This window comes from Meleagris gallopavo, chromosome 8, assembly GCF_000146605.3.
Source record: "Meleagris gallopavo isolate NT-WF06-2002-E0010 breed Aviagen turkey brand Nicholas breeding stock chromosome 8, Turkey_5.1, whole genome shotgun sequence".
NCBI lineage: Eukaryota > Metazoa > Chordata > Aves > Galliformes > Phasianidae > Meleagris > Meleagris gallopavo.
This window is the reverse complement of record NC_015018.2, coordinates 8428441-8451962: the sequence shown is the minus strand read 5'-3', so window position 1 is coordinate 8451962 and position 23522 is coordinate 8428441. Positions and strand designations below refer to the sequence as shown.

Genomic DNA, 23522 nt, shown 5'->3' with positions numbered 1-23522 from the left:
AATTGAGGAGAATAGAAGTGAGAGACTCTTTTAGTGGTGGTAAAGCTCTGGACAGAGAGCTGCAGGCTGGAGCTGCTGGGTGTGCTGTGCAGACTGGCTGCTGCCATGCAGCAGTCACACACAGTGTATGTGCAGTGCTCTGACAGTTGTGATTTGCTTTGAAAATAAATAGAAACACACTGCCAGAGCTACCTTAGCTCTCCTCAAGGATCACCTCTGGCAGCAGGGGAGCTCTATCTGTATTTCTCGTGTGGGCTTTGCAGATGTGCCACTGGGAACACCAAGTGTGCAGTGAGGCTGAGGAGGCTGCTTGGTGACGAGCAGAACTGCTTCAGCTTTTATGGCACCCTTCTGCTTTTTTGTTCAGAAGTAGAACTCAAAGACACTTAGTGGAGGGTTTCTCCACTCTCTTCTTCTCCCCTTCTGTGCCTGGAGACAGAAGTGTTTGACAACAGAGGGGAAAGTAAGGAAGAGTACAGAGTAACCAGAGAGGTGAAGTGCACATGAACTCTCTTCCGCAGCCTTTGACAGCTCATCTGGTGGGAATAATGAGTAATTTATGTAGCATTCCCCGCTTCAGATTATCGAGTGGCTAGACCAAAGCTGGGAAACACTCCAGGTCCAAATCAGATACAACAAAGAGGACATTTGTAGTCCTTTGTGTATTCCTGTATTGTATTCATTTTTATTAATTTCCTGATAGTGGAAGCAATCGGGGCAGGGAACAGAAGGTCTCACGTCCTGCTCTGTCCTCGTGGTGGTCTCTCCGGTTGTCGGGGCCAGCACAGCTGTGGTGGGATGGCCCCGCTGCCTTCAGCCTGGGTCCCTTCTCAAGGCCAGCAGCAAGGCGCTGGGGAGAGACACAAGTGCATGAAGTGCTTCCTCCAGCCACCACCACCAGCTGCTCCATGTGCTGTGGGTGCACCCAGAGCAGGCTTTTGGAGTGGCCTCACAGTGTAATGTAACTGTGCAGCTAACTTGGAACGTGCTTCTGTGCATTTGCCTAAAGAGAAATACCTCCCTTCTGTAAAAACAAACCAATTGAGAACCAACGCAATGCAAATAAACACCTGAGAGGCATTTTCCTATGGCAGTGGCTCCATTGTAAGTGCTTGGTAGAGCTCTGCTTAGAGAGAAAAAAGGGAATTTCAGCTTGCAATATATTTTGCCTGTTCTGCTGCTAAAGCAGTTGCGTGCTACCCATAACACTTAGGGGCATATTGGTTTACAGACTGCAAACAGCCTTTTTGGGTGACTATTAAGCAGACTTAACTGTATCCTCATTGCATTTATTCACAGCAGCTAAGATTATTGAAAGCAATGCTACTTTTCCACTGGAAATCTTTGTAGCCACCTTGGTATTCCCAGCAGTTTCCAAACATGTGTGTCCTTGAAAGAAATAGACCAGCAGATCCTCTGAGCCAGGTTCTCTCCCACTGCAATCCCTTTACACCATTGCATTTGTCTTTTGCAGAGAGCATTGCTCCGGTTTTATACCAGCACAGCCAGAAACAGAATTAGGTCTCCCTCCTCCAGCCAACATTATTGAGAGTAAATCCTCTTCGGCAAAGGAAGCAGCCGGCTAGCTGCCAGCTCTTGGCAGGTCTGCAGAGCCCTGGCATCGATGTCAGTTTTAGAAGTTGAAGATTCACATGGGGTTTAATGGAGAGGTTTTAGAAATTTCTTAAAATGAATTAGCACATTTTAAATCTAATGCAGCCACTAGAATGGGCCCTCCATACTCCCATGTGCGTTTGGTATCTGCTAAGGAAGGAAACTGAAAACAACTTGCCCATTTTTTCCATTCTGATGCTAATTTATTATGTTAGTGTCTTGGTATCTCAGTTTATCTGTAATAATGGACAAGCCACTTACCTAGACACTCCATCAACAGGACAGTAAGGTTTATTGGATGTCCTGCAATAGTGACTGCAATTGTAGCAACCTCTATCAAGAGGGCTTGGTGTTCAAAGGAGCAATGGTTATTCTGCTTTTTAGAGTGTGGAAAATGAAGCTGAGACTGGAGGTGCCCCATCACAGCAAGCTCGTGGTGGCAGCTGAGCTCCCTGGAGCTCTATCAGGGCATGGAGCACAAAGTCAGGGCAGCTGCTCAGTCATTTCCATATGTGTCATGAAGCTTGCCAAGCCTATGGGAGCATCCCGCTGTCAGGAACCACCTTGTTCCCTGCAGAGCTACGCAGAGTATTGTGAATGGGACGGACTGTGGTCTGCTGGCAGGATCAGGACTGGTTGCTTCTGTTGTTGGAAATGGAGATATAATCCGTAGCTCTCCCCTGTAGTATTTCATTTCCATACAGTTGCTGACATACTCTTCTTCACCCTGTTTGTCTTGTATCAATATGAGTAGAAATTCTCCCTCCTTTTAAGCAAAAGGCTACTATTTCTTTCCATTCCACACAATGGAATACCTGCTGTCTGCTTAAATGCCGCTAACAAAACCTCTGTGTTTGCAATGAGGTGGAGGCAAGATGATGTCAAGTGACTCATGTTAATATACAAGTGTATGAAAGCCAAACTAGCCCTTGGATAGCTGTGGATAATTCTTTCCATCCCATAAAAGACTGGTAGTTCATACTGTTTTTCATATTTTATTTGCTGGATTTTCATGCCAATTATGGTATTTACTTAAAATAACAAGTTATGTGAGTCCGTCCAATTCCCAAGAACCCCGCTGCCATTTTCATCAGGAGCTACAATTAGTGACACAATTATGTTGTTCATGTCCACAGGCATCCTGAGCGTTAGACTCGTATCCTGTGTGTAGTTTTCTCTTGTGTTACCTGGCAGTTGTCTGCTTGTATTGCCTCTCTTCAGTTCGCTACCAACCAGAAATTACACACTTGTAAAAGAGGCGTGCTGTTCTGCTGCAGTGACTCTATGGCTTTGCTCGCAGCTTTCTTTTTTTGTGTGTTACTAGAAATCAAAGTTTCTCTACATACAGCATGAGCGCTGTTGCTGATTACAACTTTGAGGTAGATTCTGAATTGAATCTTCAGTGCAAGGGTGAAGGTTAAGTGTGCTGACAACTTGTGGTCTCGTGGTACATTTCTTTGGAGCTGGAGCTGAGAGGGGTAATGGATGGCTCCATTTGCAAATGCTGCACGCAGCACATCTCGGTAGCAAGCAGCCATGTTTGCTGCAGCTCCTCGCACAAGCGGGACAACCCACACTGATGTGTAACTGCTGTGCACACTCGCTGGGTAGCATGGTTTGACTTGCAGCCCAGAGATACTGTGGGTTGATTGGATAAGAAATACTTTGGGGTTTTAGTTACAAGATGTGTGTATCCTGGCATGGTATGCCTGCCTTTGTCAGTGCCATTTTCAGGAGCTGCACACTACCCCATACATATCCTGGCATGGTATGCCTGCCTTTCTCAATGCCATTTTCAGGAGCTTCACTACCCCATAAATATTCGCACCGGTGGGAAAGGCTCGCAGCAGAGCTCTGCGATGCTGTTTTTGTGGCACCATACTCATAGCACGGTGCTCAGAAGCTAGGTTTGAGCTGTATCTGTCAACAGCATGTACTTCCGTGGCAAACCAAACTGCAGATAATCTAAACAGGATGCTTGCAGAAGATTGCAGTCACTATATCGCTGTCAGAATCAAGGCAGACTGGCCTGAAGGTAAATCTGGAAGAAAGCTTTCCTCTAACCCCCATTTGAACATGTTCTTCATTTCCAAGTTGACCAACTGGAACCAACCTGCCTCAAATTTCATAGTCAAGATTTTGTACCGAGATTATGTACAAAGTGGGTCAGCTATTCAGAGCTGGTGTTTGTTTGAATACTGGATTTGTACTGATTTCTTGTTATCTGAACTGACCATTGCTTCCTAGAAACAAAGTTCTGCTTGCGGATTGCTCTGCGAGTGGCAGGTCTGTGGGTGTGCTCTCATGTTACTGTGGGGCACTTCTCCCGTGCTATCAGCTCCTGAATGCTGCTTGTTGGGGTGGGGAGCCACTTGGGAGAGGGGGAGTCACTGCCAGCATGGAAGTGGTGCTCTGTCAGCTGGACTGACACATAGTTAGGACATCTAGCATGGTCTGGGAGAAAAACTGCCACCTTTTAAATACGTATTTGCAACCTTAAAAGCTTCCTGAAACTTTCTTGGGGCAGCAGAGTTCATCAGGACCATATGTGTATTGCACTGGTAAATGTGACAGTGATGGATGTAACATGTCCACAGATTCCCGTGTCTCTTGCTTGGCTGCAAGTCGCCATAGCTTGAATTGTTCTGCTTCGGGATGGGCAGTGCAGCAGCCCCCAAGCAGGGACCACAAGGAGGTCCCCTCCTGCAGCTGCCATCCTTTTGCCCATGCCCTTCTTCCCTGGGGCAGAGCCTGGCACCCTGGGCACATCCCCACAGCTCTGTACCAGAACATCTCCTTGCTGGCCAGGGAGCTCCTCGGCACAGATCCGCACAGCGGGCCATGAAGGAGCAGGTGGGTGCGTGCTAAAAGCAAAGGGCCATTTGGCATGTAGTCGTTAGCTGTCGCCGAGTGCATTAGTCCTCTTATGTCTTTCAGAAAGTCATCATTTTATAACAGAAAATTGCCTTTTTATTCCAAGCAGACTTAATTTCTATAATAAGAATAAAGTCTCTTAATTGGGGTCAGGAAGAAGCAGACTGAGGCGCTCAGCAGGGGGGCAGGGGCTGCAAGCACACAAGGGAGCAGGGAGGGGGTGCAGAGCAGCATGTGGGTACCCACAGCCCAAGGACTTCGTCCCAGCACCTGGTGCTGCCGAGGCGGTATGCCTGGGGAGAGGAAAACCGGTGTTTTTCTCTCTGCGCCTTAAAATCCTGGTGTGTCACCACCACGCCCTTCCTCAGCCTTTAGCTGTCAGAGTGCAAAACGCTGCTTTTTGCCAGCGGCCAATGGGTAGCATACAGGGCTGGCTCTCCCTGCAGAAGAAGTGTGGATCATTTGTTCTGTTTGTGCGGTGGTGAGACTGCCACAGCTGATGCTTTCACTGCATGTGACCACTAGTAACACTTCGCTCATTGGTCTCCTCTTCAATAAGCATTTCTAGCTTTCTTAATTAAACGACACCAGCACCTCTTTGGTAAGGCCTCCGTTACCCGGTACCCAGCCTGAGCGGAGCGAGCGAACCCAGCGCGGGGCAGAGCCCGGCACGGCGTGCGGCGCCGATTCGTTGTCAGCCATCACCACCTAGCGGCCGGGGGCTCCCCCTCCGTTCGCCTGCCAACTTAGCTGACCCGTTCAAGTTTTTTCCCCGAAAAGGGAATTTTCAGCCTAAGCTCACGTGTGTTGGGCTCACTCTGAACTCACACCGGCTTGTACGACAATGGGGCCGTCCCTCCTGGCACATGAACCCCACGGGTGCCTCTCAGGCACCTCAACTGCTCGCACAGATAAATGGGAAGGTGTCAGCTTTTGCCCAGGAGGTGGATGGGCTTTCTACACCACCCTGGTTCACATGCAAAACAATCCCAGAACATCCCAGGAAGATGTGTATCCATAATGCAGGTTTTCACCTACTTGCAACAAAAGGAACATTTTAGGTATAAATAATAAAATAGGTATAAAAAATAAAAAATAAAACCCATTCTTGTAAGTGCTTTCATGATGTGCCTTGTTGGGCTCCCTGCTCCCTCCTTCTTTAGCATGTGCCGCGTTAATCTGTTTTGACTGCGCCAGTTGTATCTTCCTCTTCATTGTCCTCACCTATGGTTCTGGAAACATGAACTCCTGTCTGTCCTTCAGCCATTGCTCTGCCCACCTCGCTGGGACCTGGCTTTGCCTTCCGCCCGCTGTCCTCAGCTGCCCTCCGCAGAGAGGTGGCTCTGCTGAAACACAGGTGATGGCTTCCAACAAATTTTTCTTTAAGTAGGGCAAGGCTGTGATAAAGCCTGTTCTTAGTGGTTGTGTGGTCACCATGGCAATTAAATGAACTGACAAAGGAGTTACAGCTCCTTCATTATAACTGGGATGGCGATTCTAATTATTTGCCAGCATGTGAAGCCTGTAGGAGTGTGTTGGCACAGTGCTTTGTGGATGGACCTGGCTGCCCCTGCCCCTCTCGTGGGTCCTTTAGCTCCCAGCACGGCTGAAACATTTCCTTGGCCACAGGACGGGTGAAGACAGGGGTACCACCCCCAACACTGCCCTTTGAGGAAGATCCTCAGTGCCTTTAAAGCCTGTTTTCAGAACATGCTGCATGCAGCAGTTTTTCAGCATTCCCCTGCACCTCTCGTCCCAGACCATTTGCACTGCTGGTAGAAGCCTGAGCAGCCTTGGGAAGTGAGGAGCTATGGGGGCAGGCATAGATGTACTGAGGAGCTGCTTTGTGCAGAAGTGGGTTCAGGTCCTTTAAGCTGAGGGTTATTCGGGTTCCTTATGCCCCAGGCTGGTCCCTGCACAGGGCCCCTGGCCGGGGGTGGCCCCGCGTGGCTTGGCTCAGATGCCACTGGGCAGCCTGGCTGCGGGCAGGACCGAGGCTGGCGCGTGCTTCTGCCCAACAGGTGCCTGCACAGCACTTCTCACAAGGGAGAAGGGCAGACCCTGGGCTGCTTGTGTCTCCTTGGAGAGACACTCAGCTGGTAATTCAAGAGACCAGGCTACGAAATGCGGCTGGCTAGAGGGTGGCATTAGCAGCAAAATGGGAAAGGACATTTTGTTCATGTCACAACAGGATCTATTTTTAAGAGTTTGTTGCATGTTTCATGTCATAAAATCATTTCTGAGATTATTATTTACTTAAAAAAGAAAGAAAAAAAAGATGCCCATGCCTGCTGCAGAAAGCACTAAAATAGTCCACTCCAACCACTTCAGATAGGATGTATGGAAATAATCAGCATTAGCCTGATGTAAGAACAAATAGAAGCAACTATTTGGTGACGCAGAATAAAGAGAGAGAATAGTGGGACTTCACTCAAGGAGACTGTAAGAGCTGGTTGCATTGGAAGAGATTATTAGAGATAATGCAAGTGCTAATTTGTTTGACTTGGTAACTGCTCTAATTGGTGGCCATCCCACTGAGTACAAATATCTAGCTGAATATTTCCAGTAACTCTTGAAAACAAAACAAATGTCTTTAGATCTGCTGTGGCAGGAGAAGGTTGTTTTTACTACTGAGATGGGGGGAGAGGGGACAGATACCATCAAGTGCTTCAAAAATGCACTCTCTTTGGCTGGCAGGAGCATCTCAGAATCGTGCGTGAAGAGCTCTCATTAGAGGTCTGGTTTTCAATTAGTCTCTTTGTTTCCCTGGCTGATAACGTTATGTGTTAGAACATTTTGTTCTAAGCAAAGGTCACCTGTAAGGGCCCAGCCTGCACAACATACTGCTCTGAGGTGGCCTTAGTTATTGACAAGGTATTCTAAAAATGTTTGGGAACTAGACATCCAGCTCCTACTGAATTTCCCTTTGTGCAAGGAGCAGGCCCAAGTCCAAAGGGGACTATTCTTTGCTACCTTTTTTTCTCTGCTATTGGATAGGCTTTTTTAAAAACACTGTAAAACTTTGTATTTTCACAAAGTTAAACAACACCATAACTGAGAAATATAACTTTATTAGAATGTTTATATCCTAAAAACTTTTATCTGGAGTTACAGTGCAATCCAATTTCTCTCCAATTAACTAGCCCACATCTGTTCAGCAAGTAACTATAAATTAGGATTTGAAAAGTTTAAGAACATGCAACTTCTTTTACTCTCTTTTTTCTCTTCCCCCCAAAAAAGGACAACTTACAGTCAAGATTTTGGCGCAATAAATAATAAAATAAATATCTCATTAGTGAACTAGTAGTTGCACTTAACTTTGGTGACAAACAGAGTAGATAGTGTGTAAAAATAACACTTTCAGTGTGAAGTGAATCAAGGAATGGAATAACATATTTACTTTCTAAGGAACACTTTCATTATCCTCAAAAAAGTGTTGTTTTCATGTCTGTATAAAGTGGAAGCAGAAGAAATCAAAGGTAGTTTCTGTGATGTGGTTTGCCTAAGAATGTTCTCATTACGCATGACCTGACCAAAACCCATGCAACACAACTGACAAATCCTTTCCACCACAATGGTTAGAATAAGGCCAAGTGTGGCCTTGTGACAGAGTTAAATATTAAAATGTCATTGCAAACAAAATACCTGAATTTGTTTCACACTGTGACTTTCTATCAAAACGATGTTGAGAATCTTTAAACATATATCTGATTGTTCCACAAACACCATTTAAAATAGAAGTGAGGAATAATACTCTTTCTTCACTCTGCTACTTTCTGGGAGCTCTGTGCACTGACAGATGTATGACATCTGTAGTTACCTGATCCGAGCTAACAGATTGGTCATCTGCTCTAAAAATATTGCAGCTCAGGTGCTTATTGCAGCAGTAATCATAGCGACACGCTGTCTTTTAAAACTCATTTCTGCTTACAGTCAGTTATAAAAATGAAAAACATTTTTCACAAATCTCTAGACACGTACTGTAAAAATCACCTTCCACAAAAACAATTTACATCTGTTATATGAGCTTTTAAAAATAAATTATGCAGACTTGTCCCACCTATTCTTTTTCTTGAGAAAACAAATCCCATTGGTAACATGGACAGGATGTTCCTATTTGTAAACATGGTATGAGGGTTCATGTTACCAAAAAACTGTACACATGGAAAAATCATCTTGATATATACTCTGATAAATAAGGATCCTTTTAATTGGCACAAACCACTGTAAACACAGGTATTCCCATCCTGCAGTCTTCCTCACTCTTGGGTTTGCAGTTGAAATTCCAGAATCTATTATCCTTGGAAGGATTCTTCATGGAGACAAAGATCTGAAGGGTTTATGATCACAGCTGCTCCAGCCCTCTCGTGCCCCACACCAGGCGCAGCCTCACGCAAGGTGCCATGCAATGCAGGGTACTGCTCTGGTCTGCCACTCGCTGTCCTCCAGCTGCTGCTGCTTGCTGCCAGCTGCTGCCCGGGCTCAGTGCGCTCCCTGTGAGTGAGGGCTGCACTGCCAGCTCTACAGAAGTGCCCAACAGGCAGGGTAGCAATCTGCTGCTGTTAACAGCCACCAAGCAACTCAGGTAAGCTTTTTGCATCTAAGTATGCCTGCGCAGGTAGCAGTTAATCATTGATCTTATACCTGTCTAAGCTGGAAGAGTGATTATTTGGGTGCCGATTAAATGGATTCTTCTGAACTTCAGCAACAGCATAGATGGAAAATAAATTACCAAGCCACATGCTGGCACTAAAATAATTAAACATACAGCCACAGTATTGCCCCGCAAGATAACTGCAGTCATTTAAAATAAGCTCTATAAATAAATAAATAGATAGAAAACCCTCAGTGTAAACTGAATAAAATGTCCCTTCTCTTTTAGTGCCTAAAGAAGGAATGGCGTTACTAAATAATATAAATATGCCATATTGTATATATTCCTTTATATTTTATTTGATATGTCCGGTGTGGCCAGACGGATAGGAAAAAGTGGGATGATTAACTTCATTCAGTATTTGTTCTGCCGAAGCCAAGCTCCTGTGTTACTGTGTATCTTTAGCTGCTCCTATAGCTGTTTGGTCTTTTTACCCATCTTGGACTTTGCGCTCAATTTCCGGGCAGAGCAGACTGGTTCACTCTTCTTTTGTGCTCTCCATATTTCTCTTGGGCAATCAACAGGTTCGTAGAAGCATCTGACTGGCTGCAAGCTGGTTTTCTCTTCCTTTGCTTTTTTCAGCAAGCCTCTTCCTTTTTGAAAGGAATGAGGCTTTGTGTCAGGGATGTTATATGAAGTGTGCTGACTTCCTCGGCTCCTGAAATTAATAATAACGATTAACAATAATTACTACTCAATCTTCCAATGTGAAAGGTGTCCAGAATGTCCCAAGCCCATATAATTTTGAAGGCAGAAAACAGCCTTGTTTTACGAGGCCAGACTGAAAGTTAAAAACAATTGCAATATAAACTACATTTCTCAATACTCAAAAGCATCTCTCACTACAAGAGCTCCCACACGTTACTAGTGGACCCCTCATGTATCTTCATGTAGACTAGCATTCAGGATATGATTCTGCTGATACTGGAGTACTGTCATCTTGCTCAGGTCTACATCCTCTTTAACTAAAGGGATGTTAACATTCAAAGCAACCCTCTGCAAAGAACAGATGTCCCTGCAGTCTTTGGAAGACCACGCTGGCTCCAATGACAGCAGAAAGCTGGTGCAAGAACTGTGGGGTCTGCTAGTGGGATCTGAGCATTGCCTGGGCCAAGCCCCAGGATACCTCTGTAGCTCAGGAAACTCAACTGCCTCTTTGCTGGCCACCCAGCTCCAAGCTCTTTAGATTTGCTTTAGGCTGCAATATGAAAGGGGAGAAGATGAAAGGAGAATAAAAAAATTGGTGTGAAGATGGGTACAAAATTTTAAAGGCCAAAGTAAGCTGAATTCTTTATTCTCTCTGTGATGGTTCAGACCCAGTAGGAGATGATGAAACTGATGAGCTCGGGCCGTTAAATGTGTGGTGCTGTGCAAGTCAAGCCATGCCCTCTGCTCTGTGATTTTATCTTTAAACCACAGTTCAACTAAGAACATTACAGTCCCTTTTAACATCATCTCAAAATGTTTTACAACAGGTACATGTAGTGTAACAGCAGTACCATGGATGTAGGCACCAGCTGCTACGATCAACGAGAAGAGCAGATGTGCTGCCTCTTAAGATTCCCACAGGGCTATTTTCGTTAGTTTGCCATGTCTGGAAACCACCTATCAGGTATTAATTGTCCTGGGAGTTAAACAATATTGCACACTGACAAAGCCAGTTTTGGAAAAAGCTGCAGCTTGTGAGCACCACAGTGACAGCCTCTCCCTTAAGGATGCACAACCTCACTCTTTGTTCTCTCCCTGCCATTCTCCTGGTGTACCAGATTTACAGCAACAGATATCAGTAATGTATTGTCCAACCTAACTCTTTTGAAAGGAGAACTTTATGAGTAGTTAAACAGAAACCTCTCAACAGTTTCACACATGCCTTTGAACTCCTACTATTTGTCAGCAATTAATGGATTTTACTAAAATGCATTACATTTAGACCAAAGACTTCTCAAGTGGAAGTCTATCTTCCTTTCTATCTTCCTTGATTACAGTAGCATCTACAGGCCTGAAAAGAAAATACAAAGTCAGCCATACCTTACGAAAACAGCCCAGATTAGTTCTGCTGCTCCCAGAACAGATGCTTGAGTAACTTGAGATGTTGTTAGCACCCATATTTTCTGAGGACACTTGCCTGTTTACATGTGATCTTTAAGTTGACAGTGTTACTGTCAGTTAGGAAATGACAACTGTCTCTCTCCTACCTACAGAATGTTAAAGATATTTTCAGCTGAAGCTTGGTCTGTGTTTACCAAACAGATTCCAGAACTGTAGTGTTGCAATAGGCTAGTAGAGTCCAATGGGAAAGTCATTTACTTTACATAAAATCATTCTTTTTTCCTTTAAAAATATTTCATTTTATTCTGATTTAGCAGTGATTTGTTATTTTTCTATTACATCACGTAATAATGGACCACCCTCAGGTACAGAATCTGATCAAACCCAACCTGATTCAGGCTTTTGATTCAATTTGAAATGCAAAAGCAACAATGTAAGCACACCATGTTACGTCTTTAGGTAAGAAAAGAATAAGAAGATATACGTACAGGCATCTGGGTTTCTTATTTAATGAAATGTCTGTAAACTGCAAGGAAAACAGAAACAGAAAATTTATTAATAGCAAATTATCAAGTAGCTAAGATGTGGGGGTAAAATACATGTAATGTAGTCTTCAAAATCCCATTTCTATTCCCACCTTCTTTTAGTTCTAGAAGAATATTCAAGAAAGAAACTTTAGAAAAAAACCTTTTCACAGATTAATATTGCTCCACCTTATTTAGTTTTTAAAACTTTGTGGTTGGAATTTCTCCCTGCTATTTTTATCACAATGATAATCACAGTAAACTGCTAAGCAAGTGTGGGCTGAACAGAGACGTTTCACATTAGATTACAGTATGGAACAATAAAAAGTAATTATTGTGTTGAAGATAATTAACAAGGGACAGTGCTTGAATAAGCTGTATTAAATTAATTTTCTCTCAGAGCCCTTAATTTTGCAGCGATAACATTTCCTTTACATGAACAGCTAGGATACTTCAGCTACCAAGCAAGAGAGCTCTTGGCTGCTGCACTCAAGGCTGGAGGGCAAGAACACAAATGTTTCTCACCCTTCCCAACCCAAATCTCAATATGAAGTAGGGACAGTATAGCTGCAGTGCTGGCACAACTTTGCAGGGCTTTGTTTCTTACAAGAGTTTGGTTGAGAGCTTGGTATCACTTTATCTAGCCCCTCTTTCACTGGGGGTCAGGAAAGGAAGCATTTAGTGCCAGCTTAGCCTAAAGCAGTCTGGGTAATGCCTGGCTCCTTTGTGTTGATCTCTCGTCAGTGTCACTACACTGAGCCTTTGAGTATCATTTAATGAAGTTACTGAGCCAAGCAAATGTTCCCTATGTGCCTGGTATTGTCCACACTTTGCAGATGGACTTGTGCCCAGCCTGACTTTGCTGTCATCTGTCTTGGATAGGAGTCTGGAGCCATCCCATGGTGTGCTTTTCTGTAATTACCTCGTGAAGGTCAGGCTGGTCAATATTTGGATGGGTGACCTTAAAGGAATGCTGAAGTCACTCAGAAAGCAGGTCAGCTGCCTTAAAAATCACTGCCTTCCCCAGGGAACGCTGCTGAGCCAGGGATGCCGGTAAACATCAAGAATATGGGAGATTTAATACTGAGGACCACCTCTGCAGCCCCCTCAACATTCACACAGATACTCCCTGAGATGTCTTATGCAACGTTTCAGCACACCTACATTTATTTGGTTCTTGCCTATAGGTCTTTGTCTTCCAGGTGGCTAGGGGAACCTCTGCTTTTCACCACTACGTGCCTGTTTATATGCAGTGCATGATCAAATGTCTCTCATCTCACCTCCATGGGGCAGTGACTATTTAACACAGATAATGTGGGGTATTCACTGGATTTGAAATTCACTGTAGAAGCCACATAAATATGATGCATTGTAAGGAAAATACTGAGTTTTAGTAGTAATAATGAGAACTTTTCCAGAAATAGTTATTCTTAAAAGCAATGTTCAGACAGCAGTGGTTTCTTGTCTGTGAAGTCTGACAGGGAATCTGCTCACTCTTCTTACAAGTCTTCTGACAGGAAAGCAAGCTGAATCCACCTCCTTCCTGAAAATCTTCAGGGATCTCCAAAAAACTGTCAGTATGTGATGCAAGGGAAAGTGATTCCAGCAAAGCCAAATAGACCAAGTTGGAAAAAAATAACAATCTGGTGAATATTTCATCACTGTCTTCTCTCTTTCCCATCTCTGGATGCTCTCATCCTCTCTGTTTCTTTCTTTGTTCAAAAGGAAATAAAGTCTGGCTTCAGTGGAGTCAAGATGGGATGAACTATGGGATGAACTTCTATATGTTGTTCCCTCAACCTTTTCCACACTGCTGCAGATCTGAGAAGAGTTCAGAAAGTGGTCCCTGGCCAGTAAGTCTACCCATGTGGCCACCCCAAGCCAGGGCAAAACCTACCCTGCTTTTCATTCCCAGTTCTTTGCTTCCAGTCTTACCCCATTAATCAAAGTCCCACAGCTGGTTCTGCAGGAAACCACAGCAAGGGCAAGGAATGCGGTATGTTTGATCACCAATGGCACTGTGGTTTACACGTGGCACAGTGCCTTGTCACCACTTTTACTTTTCCCACCCTTTACCAGGTTAGTTGTTCTGCCAGGTTAATTTTTCTGCTGTATGGCCACAAGGATCCACGAGCAGCCAGTTGCAGCATCAGTATCAGTAAGGAGGAAGGAAGCACCAGCCTTGTTTTGTGTGGGTTTGTGTAGCAGCAGCATTTACAGTTATCGCTGTTCTTTCCATCCCTCATGTACCAGTGGCATTCTGCGGTGCATTAAAAAGAGCGTGGCCAGCAGGTTGAGGGAGGTGATCCTCCCACTCTACTCTGCTCTGGTAAAGCCTCATCTGGAGTACTGTGTCCAGTTCTGGGCTCCCCAGTACAAAAAAGACAGGGATCTCTTGGAAAGAGTCCAGCAGAGGGCCACAAAGATGGTGAAGGGCCTGGAGCATCTCCCCTATGAAGAAAGGTTAGGTGAACTGGGTCTGTTTAGCCTTGAGAAAAGAAGACCGAAGGGGGAACCTGATCCAGGTCTATAAATATCTAAGGTATGGGGGGCAGAGTGGCAAGGCCAGACTCTTTAGCAGTTTGTGGAGACAGGACAAGGGGGGAACAGCCAGAAACTGCAGCATAGGAAGTTCCGCACAAATGTGCGTAAGAACTTCTTTACGGTGAGGGTGATGGAGCACTGGAACGGGCTGCACAGGGAGGTTGTGGAGTCTCCTTCTCTGGAGATATTCAAGACCCGCCTGGACACCTACTTGTGTGACTTGGTGTAGAGAACCTGCTTTGGCAGGGGAGCTGGACTCGATGATCTCTGGAGGTCCCTTCCAACCCCTACGATTCTGTGATTCTGTGATATCAGTAGCTGACTGCAGCTGTAAGGGCACAAAGCTGGAGTTCTCATCTGTCTGCTGCCTTTGTTCACTATCCTATGATCTGGTTACATTTAGGTTACAACTCGAGATTGTGTTCTACACCACCCATCAGATCATCAGAGCTCTAAGTAGCAAACAAAATTCACGCGAGTGAGACTTTTTGGGTTTCAATTATGAGGTACAGAATTATTTGAAACTCACCTTTTACTGCTTAACACATGCTCCACGCGTGGCATGACAAATACGTGATGTGGCATTTAAAACATAAATAAACATAAGTCTAAAGAAATGTTGTACAAATCCAAACCTGTCTGGAGTAGCAATTAGCTTACTCACAGTCAAAGCTGAGCGCTTTCCCCTGAGTGGTGGGTGACAAGTAATGAAAGAACTCTTCTGGCTTACCACGTGGTCACTGCCACCCGTGTGGTTGCACGCAATCTGCTGATTTTGGTAATACTCTAGCTGCCTTTCTGCCAGATCCACACGCTGCAACAGGTTCTCGATGAAGTGCTGGAGTCTGGCTTTTCCCCTCACTTCTTTTTCTGCTGCTTCTTCAAGGAAGTGGTTGAAAGAAACAACTTCTCTGTAAGACAAAAATATTGCATAGAGGCAAGATGTAAATAATGGGAGGGGTGATGGTCTTGCTGCTGTCAAAGAATTACTGATACTTCCCAAGTTTCTTCATGGTGATTTCCCATGATGACTAATTACTGTCCTTCTCCTTTATTAAGGGATTTCAGTATTTTTTTCAGACACTGAGTGAAGATTTGGAACCCTCAATGCTGAATTCAAGTTTATAGCCAGTGGGTTTGGGTGTTTCTGTCCCGTTATTAGATCTCTTGAAAACAGTCTTGTTGGTCTGCAGGCCACCCGACAGAAATATTGTTATCATTAAGCATCACCAATAACCTCTCGTATCCTCTGGATACCTATCTGAAAAACAGATCCACCTTCTCCTTTCATATTTAGAAATGTGCCTATCTGATCTGAAACATGAAGAGAAGTGTATGAAATCTTCCTGGTTCATCATAATCTTACAATGGAAGTTTAATGTAGCTGCTGTGCTAGTTCCTAACCTAAAAGAGCTCCTGTGACCATTGAGCTCCATTTTGGCTGCAATCCTGCAAGTACTTCCGAGTCCCGTGTTGGGATTTGGAGCTAGTGGGAGCATAGGAGATTAAGAGAGAATCTAGAGATGATCAGGTAAGGAGTATGTGTGTGAGAAGACCAAGTTTTAGGTCAGGAGTTTAGAAATATTTCTTGTCTGGTAACACAACTGGAAGCAACAGGTAGCACTGCTGACTCAGAAAGATTTCAGCTGTGTGCAGAAACAGAGTTCATTTTGAAGTGCTCTGCATACTGGTAATACATAGGCTGCCATTTGGGCCTCTTCTTTCAGGAGTTCAGAGTGGGAGACATTTGGTTGCAGTGAGCTACATATTATAAAAAATGGCAAACGTGGACATGCAGGATTTCCCCAGTTAATAAAGTCTAGATAAACAGCTCCTGGTCTGCCAATGAAGCCATGTTCATTTTTGCTTTGTACAGAACTTAGGATGTGGGAGTTGGGAGAACCAATGCTTGTCAAATTAAAAAGAGCATAATTACTTCATGTTCATTTGAATTGCAGCACCTGAGATAAAAAGCATTTTAAGCTTAAACTAGGAAATGTTTTATAGCAGTAATAGCCTTTCAGAGTGTATGGGAACTGCTGAATCATGGCCTGAACCTCTGATTGACCACCTGAGGCGAGCAATGAGTCAGCCACGGGAGCACAGGTGAAGGCAATTCACCTTCCTGCTGCAGGAAGGGGTGGAGCCTGGCTCCACCTCTCCTAGACCCATTTAAGAGCTGACTACCCAGTGGGAAGGATCTCTTCTGGAGATCCACTCTGCTGGAGTTTCACAAGTGAGCCCAGGATATGAGTAAGCACCCTATCTTTCCTGCTTTGGTGTAATAACTGCATAGCCAAGCTCTCCGGTACATCTCATAACTATAACATCTGTACATCCATTGATTGTACACAGAGCTTTGTTTGTTTATAATAAATCTAAAGCGTCTCTGCATTTCATCAAAGATTAACTCAGCATTATTGTAAACAATTATTTTAACAGTGTGCTGTTCTTGCCTTGTGAAGTACAAGTGGTCAGCTATGCAAACCTGCCATTCCATTTAGAATTCAAGCTTCATCAATCTGCACCACAGCAGAGAGCATCCATGAGTTGTATATGTGGATGATCTAGTGGTAGGAGTGAGCTATAAACCAGCACATTTTTTTGGATGAGAACATCTATGAATGTTAGTTTATATTAACTTACCCACAAAATCTGGTCTAAGAAACTGAGAGGTGCCTGTTCATCAAACTCTGCCAATGCTTTCTAGTTCTAGGGCTGCGATTGTGCTTGTTCAGAGTGACCTGGTAATAAAAAGCCATCAAAGAATGCTTAGGAAAAAGCTCATCTAAACTCACAGTGGTCATCTTTAAGGCTTTATTATCATCTCATTTACAGCACTGCAATTCCACTCTGGATTTATGCAACTGATGGCACTCCAACAGACTCCTCTTTGCAGCTGAAGGGAAGCTCAAAAGAGAGAAATTTATTAGGGTGGAGACCTGTGCGTGGTCTGCAAGGCCGCCGGCCTTTTGACTAGGGCTGAGCAGGAACCTGCCAGCCTGGGACACCTCTGGGACGTCCCCACCAGGCCACGCAGCCAGCCTCTACCACAAACATTTGAGGACCTGGCACTTGCTTTTAAAAGGCTGATAGTTTCATGAATGCTAATATTTGTAATTGTGTCAGCAAAAGTAATTAAAAAGCACTCATTAGTCTCCTGCTCCATGGCATGAGTAGGTTACTCACAAATTTTCCTTTCCATAAATACGTAGTTAATAAGCTGTGCCATAAGGGAATAAGGGAAAGATTGAGATCACAATCAAGAGAACAGACATACAGACTTGATAAATTCCTGAGCACCTGCCTTACTTTCTAGACTATTCAAGGTAATCCTTGGCATCCTACAAGTCATTATTTATAGGAACTGTTATTAGCAGCAATAGTCTCATTTCCATCATTTTCCTCTGTTCAGCTTCCCCAATACAATCTACGAATCGTAATAAGAACTTTCATCTAAAGATTTTCCTTTGTGCTGAAATGGCACAACTACTCTGTAAGTTCTTTTTATAAAGACAGGAACCAGAAAATGCCCACCCACTAGAGCTCAGTCTCATGTCTTGTCCTTGTAAGCAGCACCTTTCTTATTTCAGCTACTTTCTTTGTTTTCATTCCAACCTCGCAGAAGCCCCTGGGAGTGACTGCTGGTAGGTCTACCAGCTCCAAGACCTCTTTCTCAGAGTTCACTTTGCGCCACTGCTGTGCCTTGGTTACTTGAAGGAAGAATTTTTATACTCCTCCCATCATGATCAATAGGGAAATACTCCAAAGAACTCAGTTTCTCTGCAGCCACTGTTTATCAGCTTAATTGCCTTTATTGTCTCTTGTAGTTTGTGCAGACCTTTTCTTAACTTCTGTTTTATTTCCAGTATCTATTTCTAATAGCTGTGATGACTTTGTGCTTTTACTATTTAATTTACTTTCAATTTACTTTTCCAGGCTTCTGCCAAATTTGGGGGGGAATGTTGCATAATGATATCCATCTTTTACTCTTTCATTAGAAACAAATAAAGGCTTAAGTTGAAGAGATCTTAAATATCGTCAAGTTCCAATGCCCTGCCATGGGCACAGTTGCTGACCATTAGACCAACTGCTAGACCAGATTGTCCAGGGCCCCTTCCAACCTGGCCTTGATGCCTTCAGGAATGGGGCACCCACAGCTTCTCTGGGCAATCTGTTCCACTGCCTCACCACCCTCTGAGTGAACATCTAACACCTAACCTAACCCTCCTCTTTTTTAGTTTAAAGTCACTTCTTGTCCTATCACTATCGGACTGTAGGATGGCAGTCTCCCTTTTGTTTATAAGTTCCTCTGAAGTACTAGAAGGCTGCAATTTCTGAGCTCAACAAATCCAACTCCCTCAACCTTTCTTGCTCAGAGGGATGCTCCAGTCCTCTGATCATTTTCAGACTTGAAGCACTGGCCTTTCTGTTTGGAAGTCTCTGCTACCCTAGGCTGACTGTTGTACATCTGCAGCACCACTGCTGTATTAAGGAAAGGTTATGCAGAGCTATTAGCTCTCCTGGAACCGTTCTGTCCTCAGTGACACCTCTTTCCCACTCTCCTCTGCTCCTTCACTTTCCTCCACTCTGTCAGCCTCCAACCTCTTTTCGTTCCACCGCATCCCAGCCCTTGTTTTAAGAGCTCTGTAAGGTCTAGATCCTGCCACAACATTTTCCAAGTGGAGTAGATGATGCTGCAGTTTGAATGTACGTAAATTTCTGTAGCAGGCAGCAGAGTGATTGAGTCTGTTTGCCTATAGTTTGCAAGGCTTACATTAGCATACATTGTATAGCATAATATTTGTTGAAGGGCTATGACCAGGCAGCAGGGAGAAGGGGCAGTTTCCTCCTTTGTCTCAGGAGCTGCAACCTCCCTCAGACAAAATCTTTTAGGAGGAATGAGTGCTCCTTCCTAGGGTGAGTAAAGCAAGAGAGAACAACAAACTATTGAGTTTGGGGTTTGTGTTACCAGGGCAGTTGTTGGCACGTGGACTCTGCTGCTACCCTTAGTGTTTGCAGATAAACATGTGATACCCAAAGTAGATGCAGAGCCTGGGGCACCTCCAGCTCCTTAACAACTGACAGTAAGGGATAATGGTTTCACACATTGCAACCAAACCCTCCTACAGATAGATAACACTGGTCCTGGGACTATTTACAGCAACTCTGACACCTGCAACTGCTCTGTGGGCGGACAAGCACTAGGCTCTATGCCAACTCCATGCCCAAGAATCAAATCCCTTTACAGAATTCGGATACTTTGAATATCTCTGCCTAAAGTGGACAGAGAAACAAATCCTTTTGTTATTGTACCTGAGGACAACAGAGTTCCTACCAAAGCAAGTTTTCATTGTGAAAATATTTAAAGCATATACATTCATGAAGTATCAATGCTGCTGACCTGATCCATCATCCCATTGGCATTACTGCCTGAAGGCTGGCATCTGTTACTCATTAGGCTGTGGTTTCACATTCCTGCACCAATATCAGCACATCTGATTTAAGAGGTTCACACCTCCTCCTCTCAGAGAGTTACTGTCCTATCAGTTGCACCCATTCACTGGGTTGTGGTCTAGATCTGAGCCCTGAACTTATTGGGGTGACGCTGTGAAGATTAAAATGCTTTAATTCACAGACCCATTTTGTGGGACACTTGAGCCAGAACAAGCAAGGGAGGGGGAAGTAATCTCCTGAGTGGGAAGATGAAAGGAGGTGGGGAAGAGGGAGCAGGATGCCTTGAAACCAAGGGTTGAAGAACGACATCTAGCTGTGGTCATATTCTTAAAGCAAAAAGCTGAACTTTTATTGTACAACTGAAGCTTGTACGTAAAGGAAAGCTGATATTTTAGAGAAAGCATCAGGTGCAGTGGTCTTTAAGAGCTAACTCTAAAACTCACTGTCAAAATGTTATTTACACAAAGTTTCATTAATCACAAATTTTAGGGGAAGGCAATAGCAAAAGTAATCACCACAACAGCTACCCTGAAATAGCCCTTTTATTGCAGGCTGGACCAGAGCAGAGGCATGACCAGATAGTCTTAAAACAAATGTATTAGACCAGTTAAAGAAAGTACCGTCAGAGATGTCAACTTACTGTATGTATGCCCTTGTTAAGAGACAAAGTGAAATTAAGTCACCACTGAATGTTTCACTGTTTTTACACCACTTCCAGAAACAAGCCTCCAGCTGTCCTCTACAGGAGGAGTTTGTAGCTGCTTTTAGTTTGAATGGTGGTTTTGTTGTTTGTTTGTTTTGTTTTGTTTTGTTTTTTTTGGTGTCTTATTCAACACAACCTTATCCCTTTTGGAAAACTTCTGTGTTTCAGCATTAAGATCCCAGTAGTCATGCTGATTTGCACACTCATTTGTCAGACACTGAGTTTCCCCTCTCGGGGCACCTTTTTAAGTTAAATCATTTGTTTGCATGTTTCTAAAGGCTTGATCCTGTAGCCATTTCATCAGAACTGCCCAGGGTTCAACTGAGGCAGGTTGGTGAACTGGAACTTTGGTAGCTGTGCCTGCTTCTCTAAAAGATCTAGTTTTCATTTTCACTCCCTCCCAGATAAGAACAATTAAAAAAGGGAGGAAAAAAAGCAGCTTTGGCCTTTCAACGTTCTAAGTTTGATGAGACTACAGCATCTGCTGCAAGACTTTTCTGTGTTTAGATAATACTGCTTTAACAATGTATTAGTTACTTAGTGTGGTACCCACACCTGTCCTACCCCTTACCAGTTGTCAACTTTTTCCTCTAGAAAAGCCTCCACAAAAGTTGTTTTGTGATCTTGTCTAAGATTTGAGTTAAAATTTCTTTCCCTTTGTGGATAAATGTATTTTCCTTTACCCCCAGACTGATTTAGAGTAGCCAAAGTTCAGTCTCTGAGATCTAAAAGTGCATAATAATAACTGACTTATGGTTTTTGCATCTAGCCTATTCCATGATATCCAGTAACTGGGACAATCTTTGAAACCAAATACTGGTTTTCTTCCTTACGAAAAGCATGATACAGAGATGTTTCTGGGAGAAAGTTATTTTCTTTTCCTTCTACAAAGAGGAAAGAGGAATAAATTCTCAGTTACAGCGGTTCAACATCAGTACTACTTCTGAGAAAAGTTATCCATATTTACTAGGCTGCTTATAGGGGAAAAAAAAAAGTCTAAAGAAACTGCTGAAAGCATTTATTTTTGAAGGTCAGCAAGTATCAGAGCAGTCCCTAAGGGGTGCCTTTGACTTTTCACAGTCTGCAACAAGAACTCCTGCTTCTGCAGTTTCCATTAAGCTGTCCTGTTTGGCTTTCTAATCATCTGGACTTCTTCCAGGAATCAAAGTTCAGATCCTCCTTTTTGAAGGAGAAGGTCTTTTTGGCACACTGAGTAATTAAATTTTTGAAAACAGAAAGGAATGAATATATAGACAGGTCTCAGAAATTACTTTGTCATTCCCCTTATATCATGCTCATTGTACCTGCATTTCCCCACTTGCTCTTTTTCCAGGGTTCTTGTCTTCTGCAGCACCACTGAATGCTTCTTGCTTTGTCTCAAGAAGCATGTTTTTCTTGGAAAGCACAAGTCATGCATTTTTCAGCATACCTTGTGTTTAGTTTGGGTATATATATATATATATATAATATATAACTTATATATTAAGTTAATATATAACTTAACTTTGGGTATGTTAAGTTCAGCATTCCAGCCTAAAATATGGCTGCTTACCTGAGGTCCCTCTCTAGTCTGCAGAAGGACCTCCATGGAGCAATTTCACACTGGGATACTTCTCTAGAACAAGTAGGGTGAATCATGCTGTGAGCCTATAAGGGGAACTTGGCTAGATGGGAATATCAAAACTACTTAAGACAGTCATCTTCACAGTCATCTTCTGCATACTTTGAAATCCCTCTCTCAATACCACTATTATCTTTATCTTCATCTTGAGTTCTTGAGATGTACTGTCTGTGAAGACCACCTGTTCTTTCAGATCATGAAAATCGGTGGTACTGCTGAATATCCCCTCAAGGAAGATGGGTTTGAATCCCACCACCTTTGCTGTCCACTCTCCTAGGTGATCTGTGGCATGGACTCTCTGTTATGACTCCTACAGATACAGGAGCCATCAGCACCTTTCCTTTCTAATCCTTAGATTAAGCTGCAGGAAGGAGCGATGAAAGCCATCCAAACTTCCTACACTGAACTCCTACACCACCTTCCTTATTTCTCCCAAGATCAGCGTCATGGCAACTAGCATCTCTCTTTGTAAGCTGGTAAACTGGTCTAGAGGCATTCCATTACCAAGAGTCTTAATTTGCATTCCTCTAAAATAAGCTGTGTTGCTCCAAAAAGCCTCAAAGGCTTCATCAAGCGCTGCATAAACTAAGTAGATCATGTATAAATAATGTATCGGCTATCACTACACTTTTAATGGCTGCACCCCAAACACATTTTTTAGATGAACCAGGTTAGTCAGAATGACTGGCAGCTGGTTCCTGGTCCTGCCACCGACTCCAGTTTTGTAATTTGCTGTTCAGTTCAGCACTGCCTCCAGCATGGCTTTGCTGCTGCACAGGCCAGCTCCCTGCATGGCACCCCTGTGTGGTGAAACAACTTCAGGGAAACGATGCTACTTGGTTTTGCTACATGTTTCGTACAGCGCTTATCCAAGCATCTCTCCCATAAAACAGAATGGATTAGAGGCGTCAGCATAAATCAGACTGCGTGCTGATGACAGCTCGCATGCTTCAACCCCACTACAGCAGGGTCACATCGCAGGCACTAGCCAATGCCAAAGTCAGTGGCCATGCCTCCCAGGTGCGGAAGCCACCCGCTTCAGCCGTGCCTACCTGCCCTACAGGCACCGGGACCGTGGCTCTAGAAACACCACCTTTGGCTGCTGCTGACCGCCAGGCCCTTCTACAGCCAGCGAGAGACCGAACCTTCCCTCGCTGCTCCCCAGGGCGTCCGGGCCCGCTCGCAGGGCTCCCCACTTACTCCTCCTTGCGGTGCAGCTCCTCCTCGGACTCGGTGAGCCGCTGCTTCAAGGCCGCGATCATCTCCACCGCCACGTCCACCTGCCGGCTCAGGGCGCGCTCCCGCCGCTGCACCTCCTGCTTCTTCTGGGAGAGCTGCACGAAGGCCGCCCGCACCTCCAGCAGCTCCGCCGTTTTCTGGGCCAGCTCTTTGGTAAGCTTGTCGATCCGCTTCTCGATCGTTTTGTCCACGGCCTCCACCATCCTGCTGAACTTCTCCCTGACGTGCGCCTCGAACGAGGCC

At 44.2% G+C, this 23522-nt stretch overlaps 1 protein-coding gene across 1 annotated transcript; it reads right to left on the bottom strand.

Moving 5' to 3' along the window:
- Positions 1-7539: 7539 nt before the first annotated feature.
- On the bottom strand, positions 7540-23521 carry ZNF365 (zinc finger protein 365; the record flags this gene model as incomplete). The annotated part of the gene is made up of 4 exons (XM_010714250.3): positions 7540-9800; positions 11680-11717; positions 14990-15170; positions 23241-23521. Coding segments are annotated over 4 exons (747 nt in total), but the record flags the coding sequence as incomplete, so codon positions are not given.
- Between the last annotated feature and the right edge of the window lies 1 nt (position 23522).